Source organism: Rhopilema esculentum, chromosome 11 (genome assembly GCF_057945365.1).
Source record: "Rhopilema esculentum isolate cy_ngs chromosome 11, ASM5794536v1, whole genome shotgun sequence".
Lineage (NCBI taxonomy): Eukaryota > Metazoa > Cnidaria > Scyphozoa > Rhizostomeae > Rhizostomatidae > Rhopilema > Rhopilema esculentum.
The window spans coordinates 9,160,032-9,183,342 of NC_142825.1; the positions used below are offsets into that span (position 1 = coordinate 9,160,032).

General features: G+C 34.4%; 2 protein-coding genes across 3 annotated transcripts; one reads left to right on the forward strand and one right to left on the reverse strand.

Annotated features, from left to right (window-relative positions):
* The first annotated feature begins 54 nt into the window (after nucleotides 1–54).
* Nucleotides 55–12,012, forward strand: LOC135693272 (E3 ubiquitin-protein ligase CCNB1IP1). Of its 2 annotated transcripts, XM_089111635.1 has the most exons (11): nucleotides 55–1,142; nucleotides 3,415–3,430; nucleotides 5,000–5,059; nucleotides 5,536–5,606; nucleotides 5,900–5,974; nucleotides 6,769–6,883; nucleotides 8,491–8,511; nucleotides 8,642–8,733; nucleotides 9,194–9,317; nucleotides 10,557–10,625; nucleotides 11,676–12,012. In XM_089111635.1, exons 1-11 carry the CDS (start codon nucleotides 1,077–1,079, stop codon nucleotides 11,807–11,809), a joined length of 843 nt encoding a protein of 280 aa, XP_088967761.1. In that variant the 5' UTR covers nucleotides 55–1,076; the 3' UTR covers nucleotides 11,810–12,012. The 2 variants fall into 2 exon arrangements, with proteins under 2 accessions (XP_088967761.1, XP_088967762.1); XM_089111636.1 differs by lacking the exon at nucleotides 5,900–5,974.
* A 148-nt stretch (nucleotides 12,013–12,160) lies between these two features.
* On the reverse strand, nucleotides 12,161–20,790 carry LOC135693266 (uncharacterized). Its single transcript, XM_065211698.2, has 2 exons — nucleotides 20,325–20,790; nucleotides 12,161–13,493 (listed from the first exon to the last, which is right to left on the reverse strand). The coding sequence occupies exons 1-2, from the start codon at nucleotides 20,431–20,433 to the stop codon at nucleotides 13,222–13,224; spliced, it is 381 nt and encodes a 126-aa protein (XP_065067770.2). The 5' UTR covers nucleotides 20,434–20,790; the 3' UTR covers nucleotides 12,161–13,221.
* Nucleotides 20,791–23,311: the final 2,521 nt, after the last annotated feature.

Here is a 23,311-nt window from a genome sequence, read left to right on the forward strand (position 1 = left end):
GAACTGACTTACAAATTCAACATATCTAAAATTAACACGAATGATGTGAGGAAAACAAAGGATAGGGAGGGCGAGTGAAGGTGATTAGTAAACAATAGGGATTAGCGAATGCGTGATATGAGTGCTGTAGACAATGGCGGCGCCAGCCACTACGCTCTGGGGGGGACAAAACAAAATATTTTGGACCACGCCTCTTTTAGCACCAGAAAACCCCCTTTTACTAGCAAGGAACGCAATTTTTAACTGAAGGGAACGCCCATTACTCACTTTTGGCTATGTAAAGGCAGTTTGAAAATCATAGGATTGCATCACAAAAAGTACGTTGCCAAAATATTAAATGTGATGGAATGAATGAGAAGGAAAAATTGATGTAAACAGGCCTAAGTAGAGTCACTACAGATCCACAAAACCACCCTTCCCCACTACCTTTGGGCAAGAATTTCCAGCAGGACAACACAGGAGATTCTTACGCAGTATAGAAATCTACATTCTGTCCCCGTGAAGGCTAGAAACTATCATATTTAATTATAGGCATCCAGTTGATTCATATCTAGGTTTTCATTATTTTTGAGAGCCCACAACAATGAACGGTTTTTAGTCAATTTGACCTGTGATGCTCTTTTCTCTTGCGATTCTTAAACTCAAGGGATGTGGTTTAATCTGAGTCAATATAAAGAGGAATGATCTGAAAACTCTTTGTTGATCCGTTGGTGAACTCTTTGTTCAAGTTTTCCGAGATACCGTGACCTAACCGAACGCACCGCCAAATCTCTATATCGCCACACAGCATAAATTCTAGAGCTCGTATTAGGCCTTTCTGTAACGGTTTGAGTAACCGATAACTAGAATAAATACCAAACCTAGCGCAAGCTATTCATTCAATGTTTGCTTTTTTCAAAGCCATTTTCAATTTCTGTACCGCCAAAAAACTGCTATTCATTCAAAGGTAGAAATCATGTTTGTCCTTGGTTAGTCCTTAGTCCTAGTCCTTGGTCCAAAAGTTTTCTGAAAGCGAGGCAATTTTTTGGCGGGAATATTGGAATGCTGGCGAATCAGTTTCTAAGACAACGCTGAAAATGGCTGACAGTGAGCTCGTCTGTAATTTCAGAAAATGTAGGAAAAGACTCACGGAGTACGCCTGGGTAAAGTATATTTTGTTCACATGTTTTCTGACTGAAATAGATTGAAACAAGTGTGCCATTCTTAATTGAGTGAACATCTTGGGATCAGGGCTGCCAAGAAGCTTCTTAACAAACAATCTTTTGGTGGTACAAAACTTAACCGTTCTTGTGAATAACATGTGTTGTAGACTTGCTGCAACCAAATTTTCTTGTAGTTTCAGCAAAGCAAACAAATGACTCGCTAGACCCAAATATTGCCTCTCGTTCTCTATCTGGTCGCTTTTGTGTTTTCGGTATTGAAACTAAAACATTGATATTTTCCATTTCTCCCTGACATTTTGTGACCTTTTTTCATAGAAAGGTAGGAAATGAATTAAATTTGTTAGGAATCGCCTTTTTGCTGACGCCATTTTTAGACTCCCGCCAATACAGCAAGATTTGTTCAATCAATGTTAGAATGTTAGTTTTGGAGCCGCCATTTTGTTATTCATTGTCCTAATACTTTTGTCACGTAAGTGTTCATGCTCAATCAGGCGATACCACCTGATTGGCGCCAGAGAGAAAACATTAAAACGTTCGCTTTAATGAATGCAGCAACTAAAAATTCTTGCCCTGTTATTAGCTGTAACTTTATAAAAATTAATAGAACTGCTTTATGGAATAATTATTTCACTTTTGAACACTAATCTAAGAAGAAGCAAATATAGTTGTCTAAGTGAGAGCTACACTACCAGGACAAAAGTATTGCAACACCTGCGAAGGCGATTAATGGCGGATCATGCAATAACTTTTGTTGTTGTGTGATTAAGCTATTGTTTAATCAGCCAATGGCACGCAAATAAAATTGCAAATTCAATGATGCGTTAATTCGAATATTCCATTTTAATTTTTCAAAATTGTAAATCAGCAATTCAAGTAACTTTCAATTAAACAGACATTCTGTTGAGGTGCTTCTGTGAGGTCTGATAAGTACGAAAAATTGCTTTGGAATTGATGCACAAAATTTGTTGATGAAATGCACTGGGATTCTGTTTCATTCTCAATGAAGTCTCTATGTCAGTTTTTGTTTGAACCTTAGAGAACCTTGTGGATTTCAAATCAGATCATTTTTGTTGGCAACAAGAAATATTCGCTTATTTTAAGGTTAGGTCTTTGTGATGGCCGAGGAAGGACATAGAGTTTGCAGATTTGCAGGTAAATTTGAGTGAAAATGGCCTTGTAAGGGGGATGTATTGCTTTTTATGACAAAAACTGCCTTCCTCATTTCCCTAGCATTAATTTGATTCCACCAAAGAAACTTTTTTGCATTATTTTGACATGTTTCACAGCATTAACTCGCACGTCGCTAGTTTATGATTTACTAATTTATATGGGCCTAACTGTACCCAAAAAAATTACCCATGGTGAAATGGAAAATTTCGGGGCTAAAGAAGTCGGGAATATTGACTTGATTCGTTGTTGCCGGATCTCTTACTATTTTGCTTTCATTTTCTGTAAAAAGTTTCGAAATCTTTAGAAGTAAAAGATCAGTTATACGAAGTTTTATCACAACTACTAACTCCTTATCCTCTAGATATTTTGATTTTACCACTGCAGATACTTTTTCTTATAACTGCAAGATTTCTTAGGTAAATATTTTAATTTTGAGTATTTCCAAATCCTCGTTAAATTTCAAAGAATTTGACTACTGGTTTAGCCTGATTATTCTCACTTTTAAGGGGAATATTTCAGCGTAAAGATATTAGTTTACAAAACTTCAATTTTTTTGGATGCCATTTTCGTTTGGGTGTTGCAATACTTTTGTCGTGGTAGTGTAGTTCCGCAGACCACAACATTTTGATCTCCTTGAGAAAATTTCTGAGACGAAATGTGCTTAGAATAGACATTTTTTACTCTTATTTTTCTTTTATGCAAGTCACATTCGAGCTGCAGAACTCGATTGTTAAAATTTGGATCCATCACTTTTCCAATGATTATAAATTGCGAGATTAAATGAAAAGAAAAAAGGTTTGGACATTTTTCTGGGGTTTCTGAAAAATCAATAGCATATTTTCAAAAATGATTCATTTCAAAAGAGTATGAGATTGCTCAAGAACAAATTGCTTTGATGCTTCAATGTGTCCTGTTTGTTTAGTTGATGCATTTGTCACTAGAAACGCTTGGACGTTCTTAAAAACCTGGCTTGTATCGAAGTCGATCCTTGGGTCATAAAACACATGGGCTCGCAAACGATTGTTAACTATGGCTCATACACAGCATCGTCACATTAATAATGACGCTTTACTCCTCGCAGGTTACGTCTTGCTCCCGTATCCTTTCTTTTTATTATTAAATTGTATTGTACGTTCTTCTACAGTCTTTAACTCTTTACAGAATTATATAAGAAGCATTTTTAGGTTAAGAATTTGTTTGCCTTAGTTAGTGATTTCCTAGATTCTTCATCCTATTTCTTCCTTAAGTAAGGAAGTTTAGGCCCTTCTTCACATTTTGTGGAATTGCTAATTTCGCTTGAACGTGATTTCACTATAATTAATATACACATACCCTTTAAAGCATGTAACCCTCCACCTACCTCAACAAACACAGACGAATACATGAAAAGAAATCGTTTGTTTTTGTTTAAAATGTGATATTTGACAGATGTCCCTCATTCCAAAGAGACAATTACGCTTCTGAAACTGCATGCAGTCGTCAAAGTTTATTCAGGGTTTTTCATTTTCTAGCAAATCAAATTGTGTTTAATTTTTATGAATTATATAGGTTGTTGGGAATTTTTATACCTTAGTATGCAATCCAGTTTTATGAAATAGATTCATGGTCTAAATGAAAAAGATGGAATTATGGAAGGCTAAATGGATATTGCACATAGAGAAGAATAGATGAAAGGAAGCAAGCTGTTGCTAGTCTTTTAAAGCCTTAAAATTGTCATTTGAATTGAAATTCGAAATCGTAAGATCGAGCTATTGAAATGATTGAATATACCTATTATTTTCACATAAACGCAAATGTGAAGAATAGACCAAGAGCATTTATTAAGCAATTAACGACCATTTTCTAATGAGATCATAGATAAAAAATGCTTAAGAACTTTGTTGGTTTCTACGACATCTTTGTTGAAAAAACGACATGTGGAATATTGTTCTATACCTAATCGAACTTACATTACTATCCTTTGAAGACGTTTAAACTGCTTGCCTTATAACGAAGTCACAGAGTACTAATCCTTAGGTTCGTATTCTAGATGAGGCGCGTTATGAAATTCTTATTCGGAATATTTTCTTCAAAAAAGGGCTCCCTCAACTACACAAATGCCAAAGTCTTGGCTTTCAACACAACCTTTGCTATCACATTGTAACTCAATTTCGTTAAAACTCGCATTAGTATTTGTTCAATTTCTTTGTTTTCATGTAGCCGTCTTATTGTTTATACAGTCGCCGCCTGATTATATTTTGCACATGAAATGATATTATAGGGACAAATACTAAAAGATAGACTCTGGTGGACTTAGTACCCTCATTATAGGAAACTTTAGGCCTCGAATTATCTTTTTCCAGAAAATTAATGTTTTTTGGTATTTACCAAATCAAAAGTTAGGATAACAACACCACCTTGTCGTCGAAACTTTAAATTTCTCAGCCTCTAACGTCATCCCTTTCTCAGCCGCACCCAAAAGACCGATAATTGAGATCAGGTAAAAATATTTATCATTCATTTCATTTAATTTTCAACTATTTAAGCATAGTAGCCTATTCAGCTATTTTGGTTTATAAAGGACCATGCATCAAAACTAAAAGAAAAACTAACATAAAAAAGAATAAGATAATCTTTGATGCAACTAGTCTTTTCACTGTACATGCTTACCTTAAAAATGTTGTCAGATATTTTTTGTGACGAAGATGGAACGAAGCAGTTTAACAAATCATACAAATGTCCGGCTTGTGAGTGAAGATAGTTTTTATATGAAGCAAAATATTTTGTTCTCGCCATATTGTATGGTACATTAGCGTAGAAAACTTGTGCAAGAAATTGAGCTAACCCTGCACACTTATTGTATGTAATCACCATTTGCTTAACTGCTATGACTCCCAGCAATCTTTGATATCTCAAGTGGGGACAATGTCAAACATGCAGATTTTTGTCTGGCTGGGTGACAACAGTAATACTCACGCTGTAAATGCTCCTTCATTCTCATTAGTCTTTGTCACGAGTACTCAAGTAATACATCTTCTGTTTAGAGTATCTTACAGTTTTTTGTTGATGAAAGATCTTAATTGAGACAAAATGGAAAGACATTATTCAAGACTGTTTATTTTATTATTGGCACGTTTGGGTATCATTTCTTTCATCTAGATTATAGAGCTGTACACTTGTAAATGAAATGATAAACAGTTTTACAATCGGAAATACTTTTTAGGTGAAGCAAATCTACCTGGAAAATTTGATATCATTAGGGTTGATCTCCAGCCTGCTGAAGAATACAAGTCCGTAAGTAGCCAAAGAAAAATTGAACGTGCAACTTAAAAGAAAGTTAAGCATATTTACTCACACGTGTTTATTGACCTTTGCATGTAAAATCGATCTTTACTTTGTGAGTAAATTATTAAATGAAAAAGTACTTAACATAAAACTGTGAACATAACATAAAAAATGCTCTAAGAATATTTTAAGCAAGAACTATTCTACAAAATAAACCGGAATTCAATGTAAAAAACATATACTACGAAATGTGACTATATAAACAATCTTGTCTTTTAATTTGTTTTACGTTACTTTCTTAGATGGTCCTTGCTGGTCTTAAGCCAGAAATTATAATGGAAATTTGTTCTAGAGCCATTGCTTTTTGGTCATACCAGGTTTGCTTCAAATTTTTCATAATTTTGATGAAAATACTAAAACTGCATTGATTTTGATTCGTCTTGTTATTTATTCTTATTCTGTGTCACTTAAGCCCCTAGTTTTTTTTTAATTTTTTGTAGAATTGTTGTCACAGATAATGAAAATGCTGGCATCCCCGGAGCTGTTTAAATTTTATATTTCAATTCGAGAATCTCTCGTCCTGCTAGAGTATTGTCGTGTAACTTTTCTGTCTTCAAAAAGATAGGCAGCAAAAGAGATCTTCCCAATTCTAAGACCTTGTTCTTTGTATTTTTGCTCAGAATAATGATTTCCATTATAATTGAATGATTTACGAGTCGCTTAACTGAGAAATTATTAAATATAATTATAAAAAATATCCAGAAAAGCTTTGTTGAATTAAAAATGTGAATTACGAACTAGCTTATAGCTGTCTTGGTGAATATGATGAAATACAAGATAATGAAAAACTTGAACAAACTCGAAGTCTTCAAACAAACTTACAGACTGTTTAGGTTGTGCCAGCCTCTCTAGGATGCAAAATGTCAGAGAACATGTGACCCTTACATGAGCAATGTAGACATGCACTGAGCCTTGGAGGGGGGGGGGGAGATAGGGGTATATGAGCACAGTCTTCAGATTAATTGTTTAAAGACAACCCTGTCTAGACGCTCATTGAATGCTCTCTTTCACAATGCCATCACAATGCGCGGTGGCTGTGCCTATAGCCATTATTGTCATATTTTGTAAATATAAGTTTAGCGGTGGGAAAAAACTTCAAGCTGTCTTTTAGGCATACAGTGAAAGAGTATACCATGAGTATGTATCGACAAGAGCGAAAGAGTCAAAGAACCAGCTCGAGAAGTACTACGAGCAGCTACTTGCACAAATTCAAAATGAACTGAGTAGTATCCTTTTCAAAAAGTACAGCTAAAATGTCTATATCTCAGATAAGCTAAACATTTTCTATATGATTTTCTCTAAACATACAAAATTGCGATTTAAATTGCAATCATTTTTGCTATAAAATAATTTGAGATATAGTATTCTTAGCCAAACCGGCTTTTGGTACAGTTAAAATCCACCCTTTTTTGACTCAGACTAAAAAGGTTCTTATGAACGAAGTATAAATGATAACGTTTTTATGTCAGTAGTTCTTATGTTTATTAAAGTTCTTAAAACCTGGTTTAAGCCAACATTTGTAAAATTTCTAGCACATTAAAAAACGTTTTTATATTCATTTCAATTTTATTGTAAAGAAAAGGACCGTTCTAAGTTGGCACTCCGAGTTTCACGCTTAATGCAATCATCACGAAACGTACATCTCTGCCTCAAAGGCATCGCGCACTTTATGAAAGACAAGTAAACAGCACTTTTCATTTTTCTATCGTTCATCGTATGTGGCTGGTTTTAAATCTTACTTTTAAAGCAACAATTATTATTACTGTTTTGAAAAAGTAACCTTATTTAAATCGATCTGCATGCTGATGATGGCAGGTGGGGCTAATGATCTTTGACCTGCTTTGTTAACCTTATCCATGGTACCATGCCGAATACATAATTTCAATGGGGCCTCTTTAACGGTTTGAGCTTCATAAGTCGCATGTGCAAAGAGTTTGTGAAAAGAAATGTAGTAACTCATATTTAATGTCCAGATTGGAACTTGTGAGATAATTTTGAAGAAGTAGATTCACCATGAAGTGCTAGATTTTTGTTTTGATAATACAAAAGTGTTCATAAGGATGGCTGCAAGCATGCACAATTCGACACTGGCAAAACAGAGCCAAGAGATCGGAAAGCAGACTAAGAGGTTTCTTATGGGGACAAAGCTAACAATGGATCATGATTCTTCTGCTCAAACATTGGCAACTTTAGATGAGAGCAGATTATCACATGCAGAAAATTTTCGTTTCAATCAACAACAACATCAGCAGAATCAGGTTCTTGAGCAGGCCTTCTCATCGTCAGTTGAGCGTGAAGAGGAGATTGTCCGGTTGCAAAAGAAAATGTGGAAATTACAGTATAAGATTAGCAAACTACAGAAGCGAGTTTCACAGCTCCAAAATCTATAAAAAGAGATGCGATGAATTTCTTCATCGACAGATCCGTCTAGAGTCAATGATGAAATTTATCTGCCTGCTTTGTATTTTTCTCAAGCATAGACTCGGGCAAAACCCCCAGCTCGGGAAGTTGAAGTTTGCAAAGTCAGGCAGGGGTGATCTAGAGAGGGAAACTGATTCCTAGAAAAATGGGGTCCTCTCTACAAGTTCTTATTAGGAAAAAACGAGTTTAATGGTTATTTTTAGCCTTCTAGTTAGCAGAAAACTAGCATCTATGTTCTGTAAAATTTGCTTCTCAAATTTTCTGCAATAGACCGCGACCTAGTTAAAGAGCAAACTATATTATTCAAGAAGTTATCGTTTAACAACAAGCTGTAAGATGCTTGAAAGATTTCATCTGTGATTGGAATATGTTAGCAATGGATTACCAATGTTGTACCTTAACATTATGCAAGATGTCAAGTCAGAAATGAACAGTAAGTAGTTAACAAATATTTCTGTCAATGTAATTTTCATTAATGTCTCCCAAGTTCACAATTTTTTCTTTAAAACTAAGACTATTCTATTTATTTATTCAAAGACCAAAAATATTTTCCTTCTTTCTAGTTAAAACGAAGGAGCTCACTGATACAAAGCAAAGGCTATCTGAAGTAACAGAAAAACTCTCTGATAAGGGAAGACAGTTACAGAGGCTTCAAGTGAGTTCCCAAAACTGATAAATACAACACTTCTTTCTAGATTTAAGTTTTGAAGTTTTCAATTGTGACGTAGAATTTTCATCTGCATTTCTTAACATTTTTCAGAATGCAGTGTAGACAAAATTGATTAGGAAGAATAGCAAGCTGATTTTCTAATGTTTCCCTTTACTTATCCTCAAATGCACGAGCATCAATAAATTATGTGGTGTTTGCCGAAGGGGTGCTATCCTGACGATTTGTCAAGTCGACGGGGATGCAGCGTTTATAGTGCCAAAAAAACTTGTATTTTCAATGAATTCTTCAGCGTATTGCCCAAAAATATTTTCTTGACATTGTCTAGATCGTTCTATCATTGACGAGAGGGTAACCATGTTAAGATATAATTGGTTTGACTACAGCAAAATCTAAACCAGTTTGCAGAAAACCTTATTTCCTAAATTTCTATTTTCTCTCAAATCAGACGATGTACGACTCTTTACGAAGAAAAACTGTCAACCCGGCTATTTTGACAGAGCATTATGGAAACACTGAGGTTTTGAATGCAATGAAAACCTCTTTCACCCTTCCAATTGGAACAACATCAGGTAAGACCTTTTTGAAAATTTTGGTTAAATGCAGTATGCTCTGCTGAATAATAAAAATATTTAATTTATATAGCACCCCTATGCTAGAGTACTAAGTAGCGCCCTCATACTAAAGAACTCAGTTTGTGTAGATGAAAAGAGATCCATTTTCCATTCAAATCTTTTAACTGGGTGAGGGTTAGCGTTCGTTCGTTTGACAAACCAAGCGTGCCACTCACAATAAGTTTAGAAAAGAAATTCTGAAAGAATTGTAAACATTCAATTGTGGTGGTTTTTATCTGTAGCTCATACCACACATTGCGCCTAAAAGTCTTTTACGGAATAGACATTGAATGACTGATATAAAGAAGATCTTTGTCATAATGTCATAATTGGAGTTTCTATAACAGATTCATAGACAATAGACTATTGGCTTGACCATACTGACAAAGCAGTTTATTTGATTCAATTATCAGTTTCAATTTTAGAAAGCAGTTTCAATAATATTTCTAAATAAAATGCTTCCAATTGTCTTCAAAAAAGTTATCATGTCTCAATAGATAATAGAAAGTAGAAAAGCCAGGCAAACATTTTTCAAGTAATTGGAACGAACCTCAAAAGTTGCACCCTGGAATGTGCGCAAAATAACTAAAAACTGACTTATCTGGCTTTTCTTACGCCTGAACAAAAATAAGCTTATCCCTGGATAGCAGTCTGAGCTGTGATGGCCCTTATCTAATTGTCTAATGATCTGTTCCTGGAAATGGACGACCAAAAAGAATAATTTTCAGTCTTAGACCTTTCTGGGGTTAGCAAATGCACATAGATTGTTTGGCTTTTACATTGAAGCTAGATTACAAAAAGTGAAGACAGAAAGCAGAATGAACTACCCTGAGTGAAGTTCTGTGAAAAGTTGGGTTTATCGGTTAGTTATAAACAAGCAAAAGAGTGGATTGGCAAAAATCGGTTAATCATGAGTGAAGGAAAATTAGGAGTTTATGGCTTCACGAGCTGTCATGCATATATTAGCTGCTTTGTCTGCAGAATCAATCAATTTTTAAAGATATTCTAATCAACGACAACCTGAAAAGTAACTTTTTACTTAAAAAAAACTAGCAAATGATTTCCAGGCCACTGTTTGGATATGTTTCTCACAAATAATATTCTATTTACTGAGTGTTTTCTTGATAAAAGTTTTGAGTTGCCAGCATCTAAGAAAGGTCTCATAAAATACTTTTGCTTACCTTTTTATGCAACAAGGTATTCCAAAGGCATTACCAAATGAGATTGATATGCCACAAAGGCCAGTCCCGGATGCCACTCCTAACAGTAAGTTGCTTCATTTTATAAAGCTTACGGTAAGCGTTCTTTTTACTCGTGGATGTAATGTTGGACTTTTGAAGCATTGGGTTTTGTAAGCGCAGATTTGCTCCAAGACCAAACATCGATCTTGGTCTTTCTATCTTAAATTCATGGTTTGCTGGTGACTGACACTCTTCAGAATTTGTTAAATTGTGAAAAAATATATCTTTATACTTATCATCAAAGTACCTCAGCTAACAACTTTTCGAACCTCTCCTTGCAAATTTGCAGCTATTATGGCAAAGTTAATTTACCTGTAAAACTTTGGACTCTTGTAGGTGGATTCCTGGCTAGAAATAGAATCAGTTTTTAGCATCTAATTTGAAGGATCGTCTAAAAACTTCATTGGAATCTCTGGGATAGGTAACATAAACAGGGGATAAGGTACAGGAATTTCCCAAAATGCAAGATCTGTGTTCAAATATGACCCTTAAGAAATGTCTTCTCTGACAGAATCTTTTCCGATAGACTTCGCACTGGGTGTCAGTAGTTTTAATCACAACTAACTTTGAGGAAAATTATCACTGTACAATTGATGTAGATAGAGGGTTTCTGGATGGGGTCATAGACATCTTGCAAGAGCACATTTTGTATCATTATTATTTACAGCGTTAGCAAGGTAAAATTCCAATATTACATTTGCCGTTGTATTTCAATGTCTTGTTGGATCTCTGTCATCTTTGTTTATACAATTTGCGAATAAGAGACAGGAAAAATATTGTTTCATTGTTAAGCGATCAAAGTTTTAGCATCTTCAGCTTCAGCATCAGCATCAACTATAAATACTCTGTCAAGTAATTCACCTGATCTAAATGAAATGAAGAATGGGGTACCTAAAAGCTCATGTTCTACTAATGCTTTAAACCTTATCACTTTGTCTGCAAGTTTTGTAAGTGAGGTTTTATATATCAGTATTGAATTACGCTGGTGATAATGCCTTGTATTCACCACCTCGCTTTACATTAACATTACCAACTGCGATTTAATAGATTCATGATTTATTTGTATTCCCTTCAGGAGAATTTCACTTTACACCAGTTCCAATGGCCGAGTCAAACTATGAGCAGATAGTATTTGATGTCCCGAAGCAAAAGACATACCAGAACAGATTCCATCTAGAGCTGAATACTCCAAGAGCTGGAGCAAAATAAGCAGACTTCTTTCACTTACAGCTATGCTGTTCAAATTTCACTTTACATTTTTGCCGCTCATGAAACTGTTGCAGTTTTACATTCATATCATCTAGGGATTCTGCAGGTATTCTTGAAACCTTGCTTGTTGTTTCACAAGAGGACTTGGACGATTCTCATAAACGTATTGTTTTGCAGAAAAACTGTCTCGAAAAATTATATGCTAATCTTACCATCACAAAAACCTGTACCAAGTCTTTTTAAAGTCAAACGTACTAAGAGTAAATGATGTAACATAGTCAAGTATGTTATGTTGGTGTTCGCTAACGAAACTGGGCAGGCAATGCACACGACGCAATAATACACGAACTCTGAACAAAAAACTCAATGCAACCAAAACAGTACTTAACTATTTTATTATAAAAGTTAATCTTTGCGCAAAATAATACTTAGCTCTCTAAAAAAAGTTAGAAAAATAACTGTTATTATCTTTAAGCGAAACACATCTAGTCATTGAACCTAATTTAGGCAATCTTTGAAACTTGCTTGTGTCCTGAGCGTTTTTAATTGTGAGTTAAATGAAGATTGTGAAGTAGCTCAAATATCCTTATGCCACGGATTTCTTAGCTTTAAGTTGAAAAAACAGAATTCGAAACGTGCATCATATCACCATCTTGTCTAGTATATTTTGTTTTCTGTCTTTATTAAAAGCGGAGGTATTCTTTGGCTTTATCTTTATCATCTCTTTATCTTATCAAGTATTGTTACATCCTTCCAAATGTATTATTTTCTATTAGTACTTTATAAAATAGAATTACATACTCCTAATCTGATACAATTTAATCATTCTGCCACTAACCCGTACAGGCCATTGGAGCTTCCAACGGAGCAATTTAAAAAGTTTTGCAACCAACAAGTCTAGTTTTGTTTCTTTATAAAATACTACTGGATTTTTGTTATGGCATACCAGGAGCTGTGAAAATAATTTCTTCGCCGTGGCTGTTTTCGAAGAGTATAACATTAGCATGCATAAAAACTAAAGGGATTTTTAATTAGCGATCGCCTTTCATTTGTGATGTCATGTTAAAGAGAAAACAAAATTTCTAGAAAACGGCTTTGCGCAAATGATATTCTTGACAGCTCCAAGTTGCTTTACCATTAAAGACTAATTCGCAAAAACGGAAAAGAGTTTCCAAAGATTCTCATTCGCATTATCTTGCCTGTCTCTAATTTACTATAATATTCTCCTCTGTTTCAAACAAAACCTAAACTTACAAAAGTTTTTGCTTCTTAAAATCCAAATTGCAATCTATTCTGCTTCAAAGTAAGGTCAATAAGACATCTATATTTCTACTTCTACTTGTCTTGAACGATTTTTTGCTTCTATTTATCCAATATGTGCATTTATGCCAATGATCACCATAGCTTTTTCCTTAAGCGCTTTTTGCTGCTCCTGATTTAACCTTGCTCGTCTTAGCATCGTATTTTGTTCTACCTTGCGAAACTTGATCATCCTGTTTTTCCCCGGTCGCATGATGTTCCAGGTTTTCTCCACTGTAACCCGAGCCACTGGAATTATCTTCATCATCGCTCCAACCATATCTTAACGACAGATACAAACTTTTGTAAGGTCTGTCGTCATCTTCACCAACTGTAGTGTATGTTGATGGAATGTAATCTTTGAATTTATTGTCCAAACCGTAGCCTAGAAATTAACAAATACTAACGATTAAATTAAAACTCTTAATTTCGCTACTGATTATAACTTTTTGCAGATAAAGATTCTGAATCACATTCTCTGTTTTGCAGATAATGAAACTTTAGGTCAGCAGCGCAAACAAAAATGCTGAGTCTGAGTATGTTTTAAGGTAAAACCGCACCCGAGTTAAGTAAAAAGGGCTATATATGTCCGGAAGTGCTGGCCTGACCAGAACAAATAAATGTTTATGTTGGGAAACAAATTAAACTTTTCTTCCGTTATTTTGAAAAGTATTTGTAAAAATTTTTGACTATTCTGACTTTAAACTGTAGACTTAAATGGGCAGAACCGTAAAACTTGAAAATTGCACGAAATAACGGAAACATAGCATACTGACGGACAGTGTTGCAATGAATGTTATTCTTTGTGGTGACTTACTGTAAAGTGAAAGGTAATTCGCTGAGGCAAGAATTACAGAAATAAAATATCAATATGTTCCAGTATAGTAATGTTGCAAAGATAGTTTTCAGCAAACGTTAGATTTTGCACCCTTAATTTTGGTTTGCTTTATTTTACTTAAACACAAGAGTATTTTTTAAGGATTTTAAACTAGTGGAAAAACCAGCCGAAGAGGCCCCCAATTTTTCAGTAATTGTTTATCATGAAGGTAATAATCAACGATTTATCACTGACCAATCACTGATATCCCTAGAAATACAGCCAAAATTAATCTCTGCAATTTTACAATGAGTCGAATCATTCTACGATGAATAAGTGAGCCAAAAGGTTACTCTGTTTCCAGGGTTGCCAGATTGGCGATTTTTAGGCAAAATTTTCCAATTTTCGTCTACTACCTAAATTTGGTCTTTTTTTGTCTTTCAGCAGAAATTCTTAATAGAAAGAGTACTAGAGTAACACCAATGGAGTAATTAGTAGTTTACGACGCCCAAATGTCAAATACAATCACCTATAGTTTACACAAAAAATAGATCCTAACTGTCAGATAAGGATTATTTTAAAGAAAAAGTAAGGTTTTTATTTGAGTTAAGAGACTATTGCATGCGCGATGTATTTTTGGAGAATATTTTTTGATTTGGCCTTTTTATGAGCACATTGGCCTGAGATGCCTACCCGTCTGGCCTTTTTTGTTAATCCTATCTGGCAACCCTGCTCTTGAAGGTCAACTCCTTGCACTTATTGCTTCAACTTGTCGGTCATACGCACAGGTCCATTTGCAATTGGAAGCTTACCGTTGATTGTAAATCTTTCAATTTCTATTCCATATTACTGACATAGCATTCATGTATGCTCTCTTTCTCTTTACCCGATCTCCTTGCTGCCTCAACAACAATTTATAGATGACAAAAGCCAGTTAATCTCAAATCTATTGCTCATGTACAAACAGCAACCAAGTTTCGATGAAGATCTTTGCCCTTAAATTAGCCCTATTGTTGCCAACGCCCTCGTCTGCTACTTAGCAGACTTAATACTTATTTGAAAATTCTCTGTTTTAAGTACTACAGTAGAAGCATCATACAAAGCACTTTTTCAGCATCTTTAGAAGCATCTTCCGCGATTTTATTAGAGCAGGCAAATGGTAACATGGCTATTTATACAAGAAAAAATGAAAAAGGGCCCCATTTGAACTTTGTTCATTGGTGCATATGTCTCACCAACATGGGACAAACAGAACCCCGTTGGAACAACCAGACTTCCTTCAAATTTAGAAATTATATTCCTTTGTCACTTTTTCCCTGCCACTTTCATTCATATTTCGATCCATCTTAGATTCTGGAAGTGTTTTCTGGGGTCCTATCTCTGACTTAAATAATTTGGCGTTATTACTTTTAATAAAGAAAATCTTCAGATGCATAAGATTTAAACCGCTTACTGCCCCATATCCTCTTTCAGTTGATTCACAGAAATTATTGATTCATAACGAAGTCTGATGATATCATTCATTCAAATATTTTAACATTTATATAAAACAAGCACTAATCATGCCACCACTGAGCTGGTCGACGTGCTACTGATTTGAAACGGTACAGGTATTTGGTATTAAATTGTGGATGTTCCTTCTACTTTCAAGAAGCTATGCTAGTTCTATCCCGACTTTTCAGTCTTAATTGACAGCCCATTTCTTTTATTCTTATAAAAATTACCAATTATGTTATACAATAAACAATTATTTTACTTAATTGAGGCACATCTGGTTTCCACCCCTTTATGTTTTGCTCTTACTAATATAGAGAGGGGGGCTCTCAATGCATCATTATTAAATGACATTCTGATCCTTTTAATGACGTCATTATAGAACGGTGCTGCGAGCCTCCATTCGAAACTTGTTTTGTTAATAAACCCTTGGGAGCTTACTCGAAGTTTTCAAAGCCCGAAATAGCGGATAATGACCGAAAGTAAGCTGAAAGCTTGTATCGTTTTCTTATAAAATTTTTTTACAGGATATACTACAGCGCCCCATGCCTCCCTTTGGCGAACCCTTGATCAAAATTGCACATGCTGTCACATCCAAGAGAAATTAAAACGTGAATTAATTACTCTGGCATATAAAGAAAATGCGCTTTTAAGCTCTAATCTGTCTTATTTCTTCCATCTCCATCTACAAGAAAACAGGAGAACCTATTTGAAAAACCATTAGTTTTTAAGTACATCTATCAGTAGAGTCTCAGTACGTTTAACTGTCTGATTCTTGTAATCAGTTTGACTTTATTCTTTAAAGATCCTATTTGATCAATGACAATTGTATAAACTCAGACCATCGGATTTTTATCCGTAGCTGATAGTCTTTTGAGCATGACCTTATAACAACAAACTTTAAATGTTATAACTTCTCAACAAATGAGCATATCAGGTTATAGTAATCTGAAGATTCGATCTTGAAAGTTTAATCTACTGGGAGTATCCTGTTTTTTTTCTTATCCGGGATTTGCTTGCTTCTTCCAAGTTGAATTCAGTCTAGACATCCTTGATCGACTAATCAGTATCGTTTACTTCAGGCTGAAAAACCTACTTTGATTTTTTTACTTGAAAGCTCATTCAGAACTCAGAAACACCTAGGGATATGTATACAGTCAAGGCAAGAATTTTGGGGGAAAATGATCAACAACAGAGGGCAAAATTAGACAAGCAGTTTTCCATGCATTGCCCCTTTCTCCTGGCGCTGAATTTCTTTTCCCCCTATACATATACAAACCTCGTAGAGATAAAATGGCGTGGCCCCAAAAGATTACATACTAGACTTTTACCACATAGCCAGTGTGTGCACAACAGTTTTAGGCATCATCCTTTAATACCATTTTGCATCAAAAGTGCCATCTTCGTGAAAGAATGAATCCAAACTATCATATCGATGAGGTATGAAAACATAATGCTTTTTATTATAGGTTTATTAGCAAAATGAATTATTAATGGTGTCTTTTACGCTGTAAAAAGTTCAACAATTCTATCGAAATTTTCATGATGGTAAGCTTAAAACAAAAAGATTTCTTTATCAGCTCATTAGTTTCTTGTCGCTCATGTCGAATACAATCTAAAACAGGTAGGGCTGGTCGCATTTCACATCTTTTAAGTTGCCATTCAATTTGAGCAAAATCTTTAACTTACTGTTAAAAATTTCTATAGAAGAATTCACGTTCCTTTATCATTTTTTCAAATAAAGCAATGAAAAGTCTAAAAAGCAATGTATACAAAAACTGTTATAAAGTTATAATTATATCAATAATAGTGACAAACCAAATCAGTTTGAAGGACTGTAGAAACATAGTTATTCTGATTATTGCTTAGCCAACTCTCTGTCAAGCAATTATATTTTGAGAAACAATTGAAAACCATATCTTCTAATCCTAACGTAATTTATTATAAACTAAATTACATAGTTAATTGCAATTTCTATTATGACATTCGGCCAATTTAAACAACAATGTATTATTACATGTATCTAATAAAGTCTTCACTTTCGTTGATCTCATCATCCTGTTAGTTTAATTGTATATATGAATTCCATAGTCTAAGAATTTATTGCCTTAAGAAGTCAATAAAGACGACCTGAGGAGTTACTCAGGCTAGTTTCCTGTAGCAGGGCATATTTTTAGGGATTTTGGCTGGTAGGGATCCAATGGCAAGACTGCAATACAGTGTTAATCGAAGACCAAGTTCAATTAACTTCTTGTTCTTCTGATAGATGAATTCAGAATGAAATTTATTTCTAAAAACCAAAAATACAATTAATCTCATTTACTTTATTCAGATTACAGTTATATTAAAATCAAAATCGAAGTCATCTTTGTTTTAGAGCAGGGATGGGCAACCTTTTTTTGAGAGTGGGCCAGATCCTTTAAGCCTTTTCTTTAAGCGGACCAAAGGCAATAAGAACAGCGAATACGATAGTTGTAATAAAATGAAAACAATAATATTGAAAATTTCCATTCAAATTCAATTACACTCCAATTATAAACCTCTCTATTAAATAGATAGTTTACAACAGGCTAGCCTGGGTTTACAAGATAATAGTATTACAGTCGTAAGTGCAGAAGAGAAACCTGACAAAACAACCAAAATTGAAAAGGATCTAATTCAGAGTTTGGAGAAATCGTCCTAAAAAAAGATAATACAGAATTATTCATCAGTCAACGTTTAGCATCGGTCGTTTAGCTAAGGCCATTTACATCAAAATTTAAACACCAATTTATCCAGTATAGGCCCCTGACACAGTATCAAATAATACATGACAAAAAAGGGACAACCGTGATCCCTGCTCAACTGCCATGAGTGCGTTCAGGAAGATTCGTCCTTGCTGCATTTGTTGACTTTTGTCCAGTCCCTCAAAGATTCTGCTGCCCTGTCTTTCAGCAGGATGAATTCTTGACAGCTGCTTGTGAACAAATTTTATCCAAGATTCCCAGGTTTTATGAACATAATCTCATTTTGAAAGTATATGTGTCATTCAATATTTGCAACCCCTCGGAAAATCTTCCTTGCCAACCAAGAAAAATCATAATATGGTCGACCATACAAAATTAGGCCGGTTTTTTCTTACCAATGATTCAACATCTGGCGCTGTTTATATACCGAAAGGCCGCCGGTTCACACATGTTTAGAAAAAAATTAAAAAACCTGAATTTTATTTTATTTTAAAATATTTCAATTTAAATTGTTAAATTAACTCTTAAGTTAAATTGTTTCATCTAAAGCACAAAGAAATGGAAAAATGGCAACTGCTATTCTCGTGGCTAGTCGTGGCAACTACTAAAAACACGAGACCACTCACAATGTTTTTCAAAGCAAAAAGCATAGATAGGTAAAAAGATTGCAGCATTTCTTTTTAACCGTTCTGCATTAAACTTCATCTACGACAATATTTATTGCAACCGTACCTTGAAGGGTCAATCTTGCACCCCAATGAAAAAGTGCAACACAAAAACAAAAAGTTGCTACTTAAAATTGTGAAAGTTAAGCAAACTTTTATTATTCTACTCCCTTCAAGTTGAATTTTTTTATCAACGCATTAAGGCATTTCAAGGATTAGTTGGGGAGTCGTGTGTGCTTGTTCTTTTTTCATTTTTCCAAGTGAAATTATGTTAGCTTTAAAGAATGACAAAACAAATTTATCAAAAAATGTTGCTGCCGAAAAAAGAGGTATATTTGTTGATGTAAAGATGGACGGATCTGAAAGGTCTGAAGAAACCTGTTTAGTTTATTTGTTAATTCTGAGGAAAGTGATTTACACCCTTATTGCAAATTGCAGATGCCCTTTTGAGGCCCCCTTCCGATCATTTTCTCCTGGAAGGTCAAAAGCCTTCTAAAGGTGGAATAGAAACTTTTATTTTCCACGATTAGGCAACTATTTTCTCTTTCGGCTTAATTTACATAGATTATAGAAAATTTAAATCTTTCCGTTTGAAATGAATACGTTGTGAACACATATGAAATGAATACGTTTTTGGTATAATATCTGGAAACATTCATTCAAAAGAATGAAACAAAAAGTCTGAAATCCAAGATTGTCGATTGTCTGGTCAAAATATAAATTGATTAGTGGAAAATATTCTGAATTAAGGATAAACAAGAGAGAAATAAATTTTTTGAACCATCCCGTACGATGAAAGAAAGTCCAATAGAATCTGCACGTAGAGAAATAAATCCAGGTATTTCAAATATTTTTAGCTTGCGAGCACTATTATTATAATAATGAAATTTTGTACAACAACAAAGCTCTCTTTAAGGATAAAGATACATATGTTTCTTTGAATAACTCGAATGCAAAATGCATAAAATTAAGGTTAAAATAATCTAATATCAGTTTTGACTCGGCGTCTCCCTAATGTGGTAACTAATTTAATAGACACAGATGCTCAATTGCTGTCATGCGACGTGCCAAGAAAACCGCGCCAGACAGCGGAAAAATTACACCTAAAAGTGCTATCAGATATGTTTAGATATCTGGAAAGGGAAACAGTTTTGTAACTGCAATATCGACTCAGTTGACATTTATTTGTTGTTCCAGTCCCCTAAAATGAATTATGCGCTACCTTGATTCCCATTGATACCAATATAATGGCAGCAGAGTAATTCGATATCTGTAATCTACGTTTTTCAAGTGTCCAGACAAGTGATTAACAATATAAAGTAAGCAAGAGTAATTTGCAACAAATAACTATATCGCCTGAAGGAGTATAGCATATTCCTATTTACCTGCCTTCCTTGTATTTGAACTCCTGCAGTTACTTTATAAATGCTAACAGAAATAGGCTTGAAATGAGAATGCACAATGACTAAACCCTTAACATATTGAAGTAATTTTTTAAGTAATTTGGCTCTTACCTGAACTTGAAACGGGAAAGCCGTCTACTTGTAGAAAGCACAGAAGTCCCAGCAACAACCCAAACAACATTCTTTGGTTGCTTGTTGCCAATTCTAGGAGAACAGCCATCTCATTCACTCAGAAAATGGATCCTCAAGAAAGGAGGATCTTTCTTTATATCGCTTTCTTTTTAAAGAGGGAGTACTTTCAATTTCACAGTCGCTTTCAATCTTGAAAATGAAAATAGACTTTTACCCGAAGCAAACTTACAGCTACCGTAGGTCCTTCTAGCAATTAGCTTTTGTCGTCTCTTGGTTTCTTGAATTCTATTCAATCACGGCTGTACGTTTATGACCGTTGTTTAAATTAATTGATTTGCCATTTGCGGTCGAATTCCAGACAGAAGATTATATGATTGATGAGCCTGCTGCTGAACTATGACTCCTTATTGTCATAAAAAACAAATCAACACTGTAACAAAAACTACTTTAACCGTGAACATGGATATAGCCTGAATTTTGTCCCTCATAAAACTACAGAGTTGGCGCACCTCGAATGCAAACAGTTAATTTTGCCAGTTATAAATATGATGACGTCATCCCTGGGGCTTAGGGTGCAAGAGATCTGTGAAATACATCAACTTTATTGGTTGTTGACAGAAAAAGCCAGCAGAAGCCTGGTTTTTGTAGATTATATATGCTGCATATAGTTTGTATAGCTATCGGCTTGTCATAATGTAATGTCGTTTGCTATGGGTCCTGTCATACAACAAAACAGTTAATTCTTTGCGGCATTACACACATCGGTTTACATCATCCACAACTGGGTATATATATTTCCTAGCGTAGAGTTTTCGATCTATGTTCTGACGTTTTAAACTCTGAAGAGTGTCAGACGAAAAGCTTCAGTTTACTTAATGTTTGCTTTTTCAAAGCCATTAACATCGGTTTGTAAAGGACCATTCGAAAACATCAATTGTGATAATTTCTAGTGCTAGTCCCCTTTTCAACCTTTAAACTAATAGCTCCGTAAACTTTTTTTGTAAACTTTTCAACCCATAACGTTTTAATAGCTTTTTATCTAAATATCAAAATGTTATACTTCTTGAGAAATATTAATAATGCAGAAAATTCCACAATAAAAAGAACAATGACATTGTGAGTTACTTTATATGCTTTATGAAGCTCTTATGGCTCAACATGAGATAATTTGAAATGTCACATCTTTACAAAATGAGCTTAAATGGGTGTTTTAACGAACAGTATGGCTTTTGTGAATAGGCAGACTCCCTCGAGTTTCATTTTCTGATTAAGTAATAAATACTTTCATGACTAATCTGGCAACATTTTTCATTACGGAAAACACTGTGTACATTGATCCCTTATGTTGCTATTTCTGAATATTTCTTAGCAACCAATGGAAAAGTTTCATCCAAGCTAAAGGAGATTGAGGTTTTAGTTGGCGTTTTTTACGTTATTGATGCACTATTTTGTGGAATTTAAAATTTGAAACCAATCAATTCAGAATATGAAACATAAGATAGTTCATTAACTGATATTTTTGAGAGATATGATGATACCTCTTTGCTGTTTTTAAATGATGATGGAGAATAGGGAATATATAATACCTTAGAGAATGTTTCTGTTTTTGCCTCTTTTTAAAAGATGCGTATTATTGCTGTCTATGTACAAAAAAGAATAGCTAGAAAACTACTCGATAGCTTAAAGAAAAATCTATTAACATTATGTTAGCATGTCAAATCGATTTGTCAAATGAAATGATTTGATTTTCATTATCTTTTGTGGGAGATAAATGTCCTTGAAGGGGGTTGAGAATTCTATGCCTTTTTGTCACATTCTCTTCCAAGAATTAAACAGAGAAAAGTTGGCTATTCAAGGCGTTCTTGCTATCATTCTTTTGATTGTTAGTGAGAAATTTGTTTGAATTTATGGCTTTTTTCTGTGGGAAAAATTTTCCAATTAAGGGAGTTTAAAATTAAGTTTCCTTTCTCGTTCTCTCATACAATGTTCTAAAACAACTATATTTATTACTAGCAATTTTCTCATTTTGATTCTTTTGATGATCATCCCTTCTTACTGGGTGATAGATTTCCAGAAAAGGGGGTGAAAATAAAATGCCCCTTCAGGTATTCATTTCAAATACTTTAAATGGGCTCCGTTGGCAAGTCACAACTTTTTCTTTATTCCTTTGATTTTCCAGCTTAGTATTCAAATATTACTGCAAGATAAGTTTTCCATTATGGAATCAGATCACTAGGTTTCCAAGCGTCGAGAATCTGAAGCACACTTCTAGCTGAAGTCAAAACAGCCCGAAATACATGAAAATCCAAAATCTGATTGAACATGGTTCCATGAAAAAAATGAATATTTTCTTTTTATACAGTAAAGTAATTTAACAGTCATATGCAATCCTTGAAGTTGCGGTAAATTAGTCTGAATAAGTGTTATTTACCTATTGTAACAGCCACCTGTAAATTAATCATATAATACAATAAATACCTTTTACTTGTCTCTTCCAACATTCCCTTACAATTATTCAATAGATCTCTGCAGGCTACACACGACTTTATTGTTATTACTCTTTCGATGTTTATCTTTGATTATTACTGTTAGATAAATTCAAAGCTGAGACGTAAAAGTTCATTGACCCAATTCTGCATCCTCTTCCAGTATTTTAATGGAATCCCTCTTCTAGCCACGTACAAAGTTTAATTCCTATTTTTTTTCCTTGCTTCCATTATTACTGCAATATTAAATCCTTGTTAAGGATGATATAAATTCATTTCCCTTTAGGTATTCTCTTGCAACTTTTTATATGATTCCGTTGGCTACTAACTTTTTTAAACAAATTTTATTTGATGCCGTCAGCCTTTTCTAACAAGGGTTGCAAAGACTGAGCTTCTTTCATCCGTGCTGCTAAATGCAATCATATCACCCTACTTGAAATCAGGTAGGAACACAAAATATCATTTGCGCCTTTCAAATCG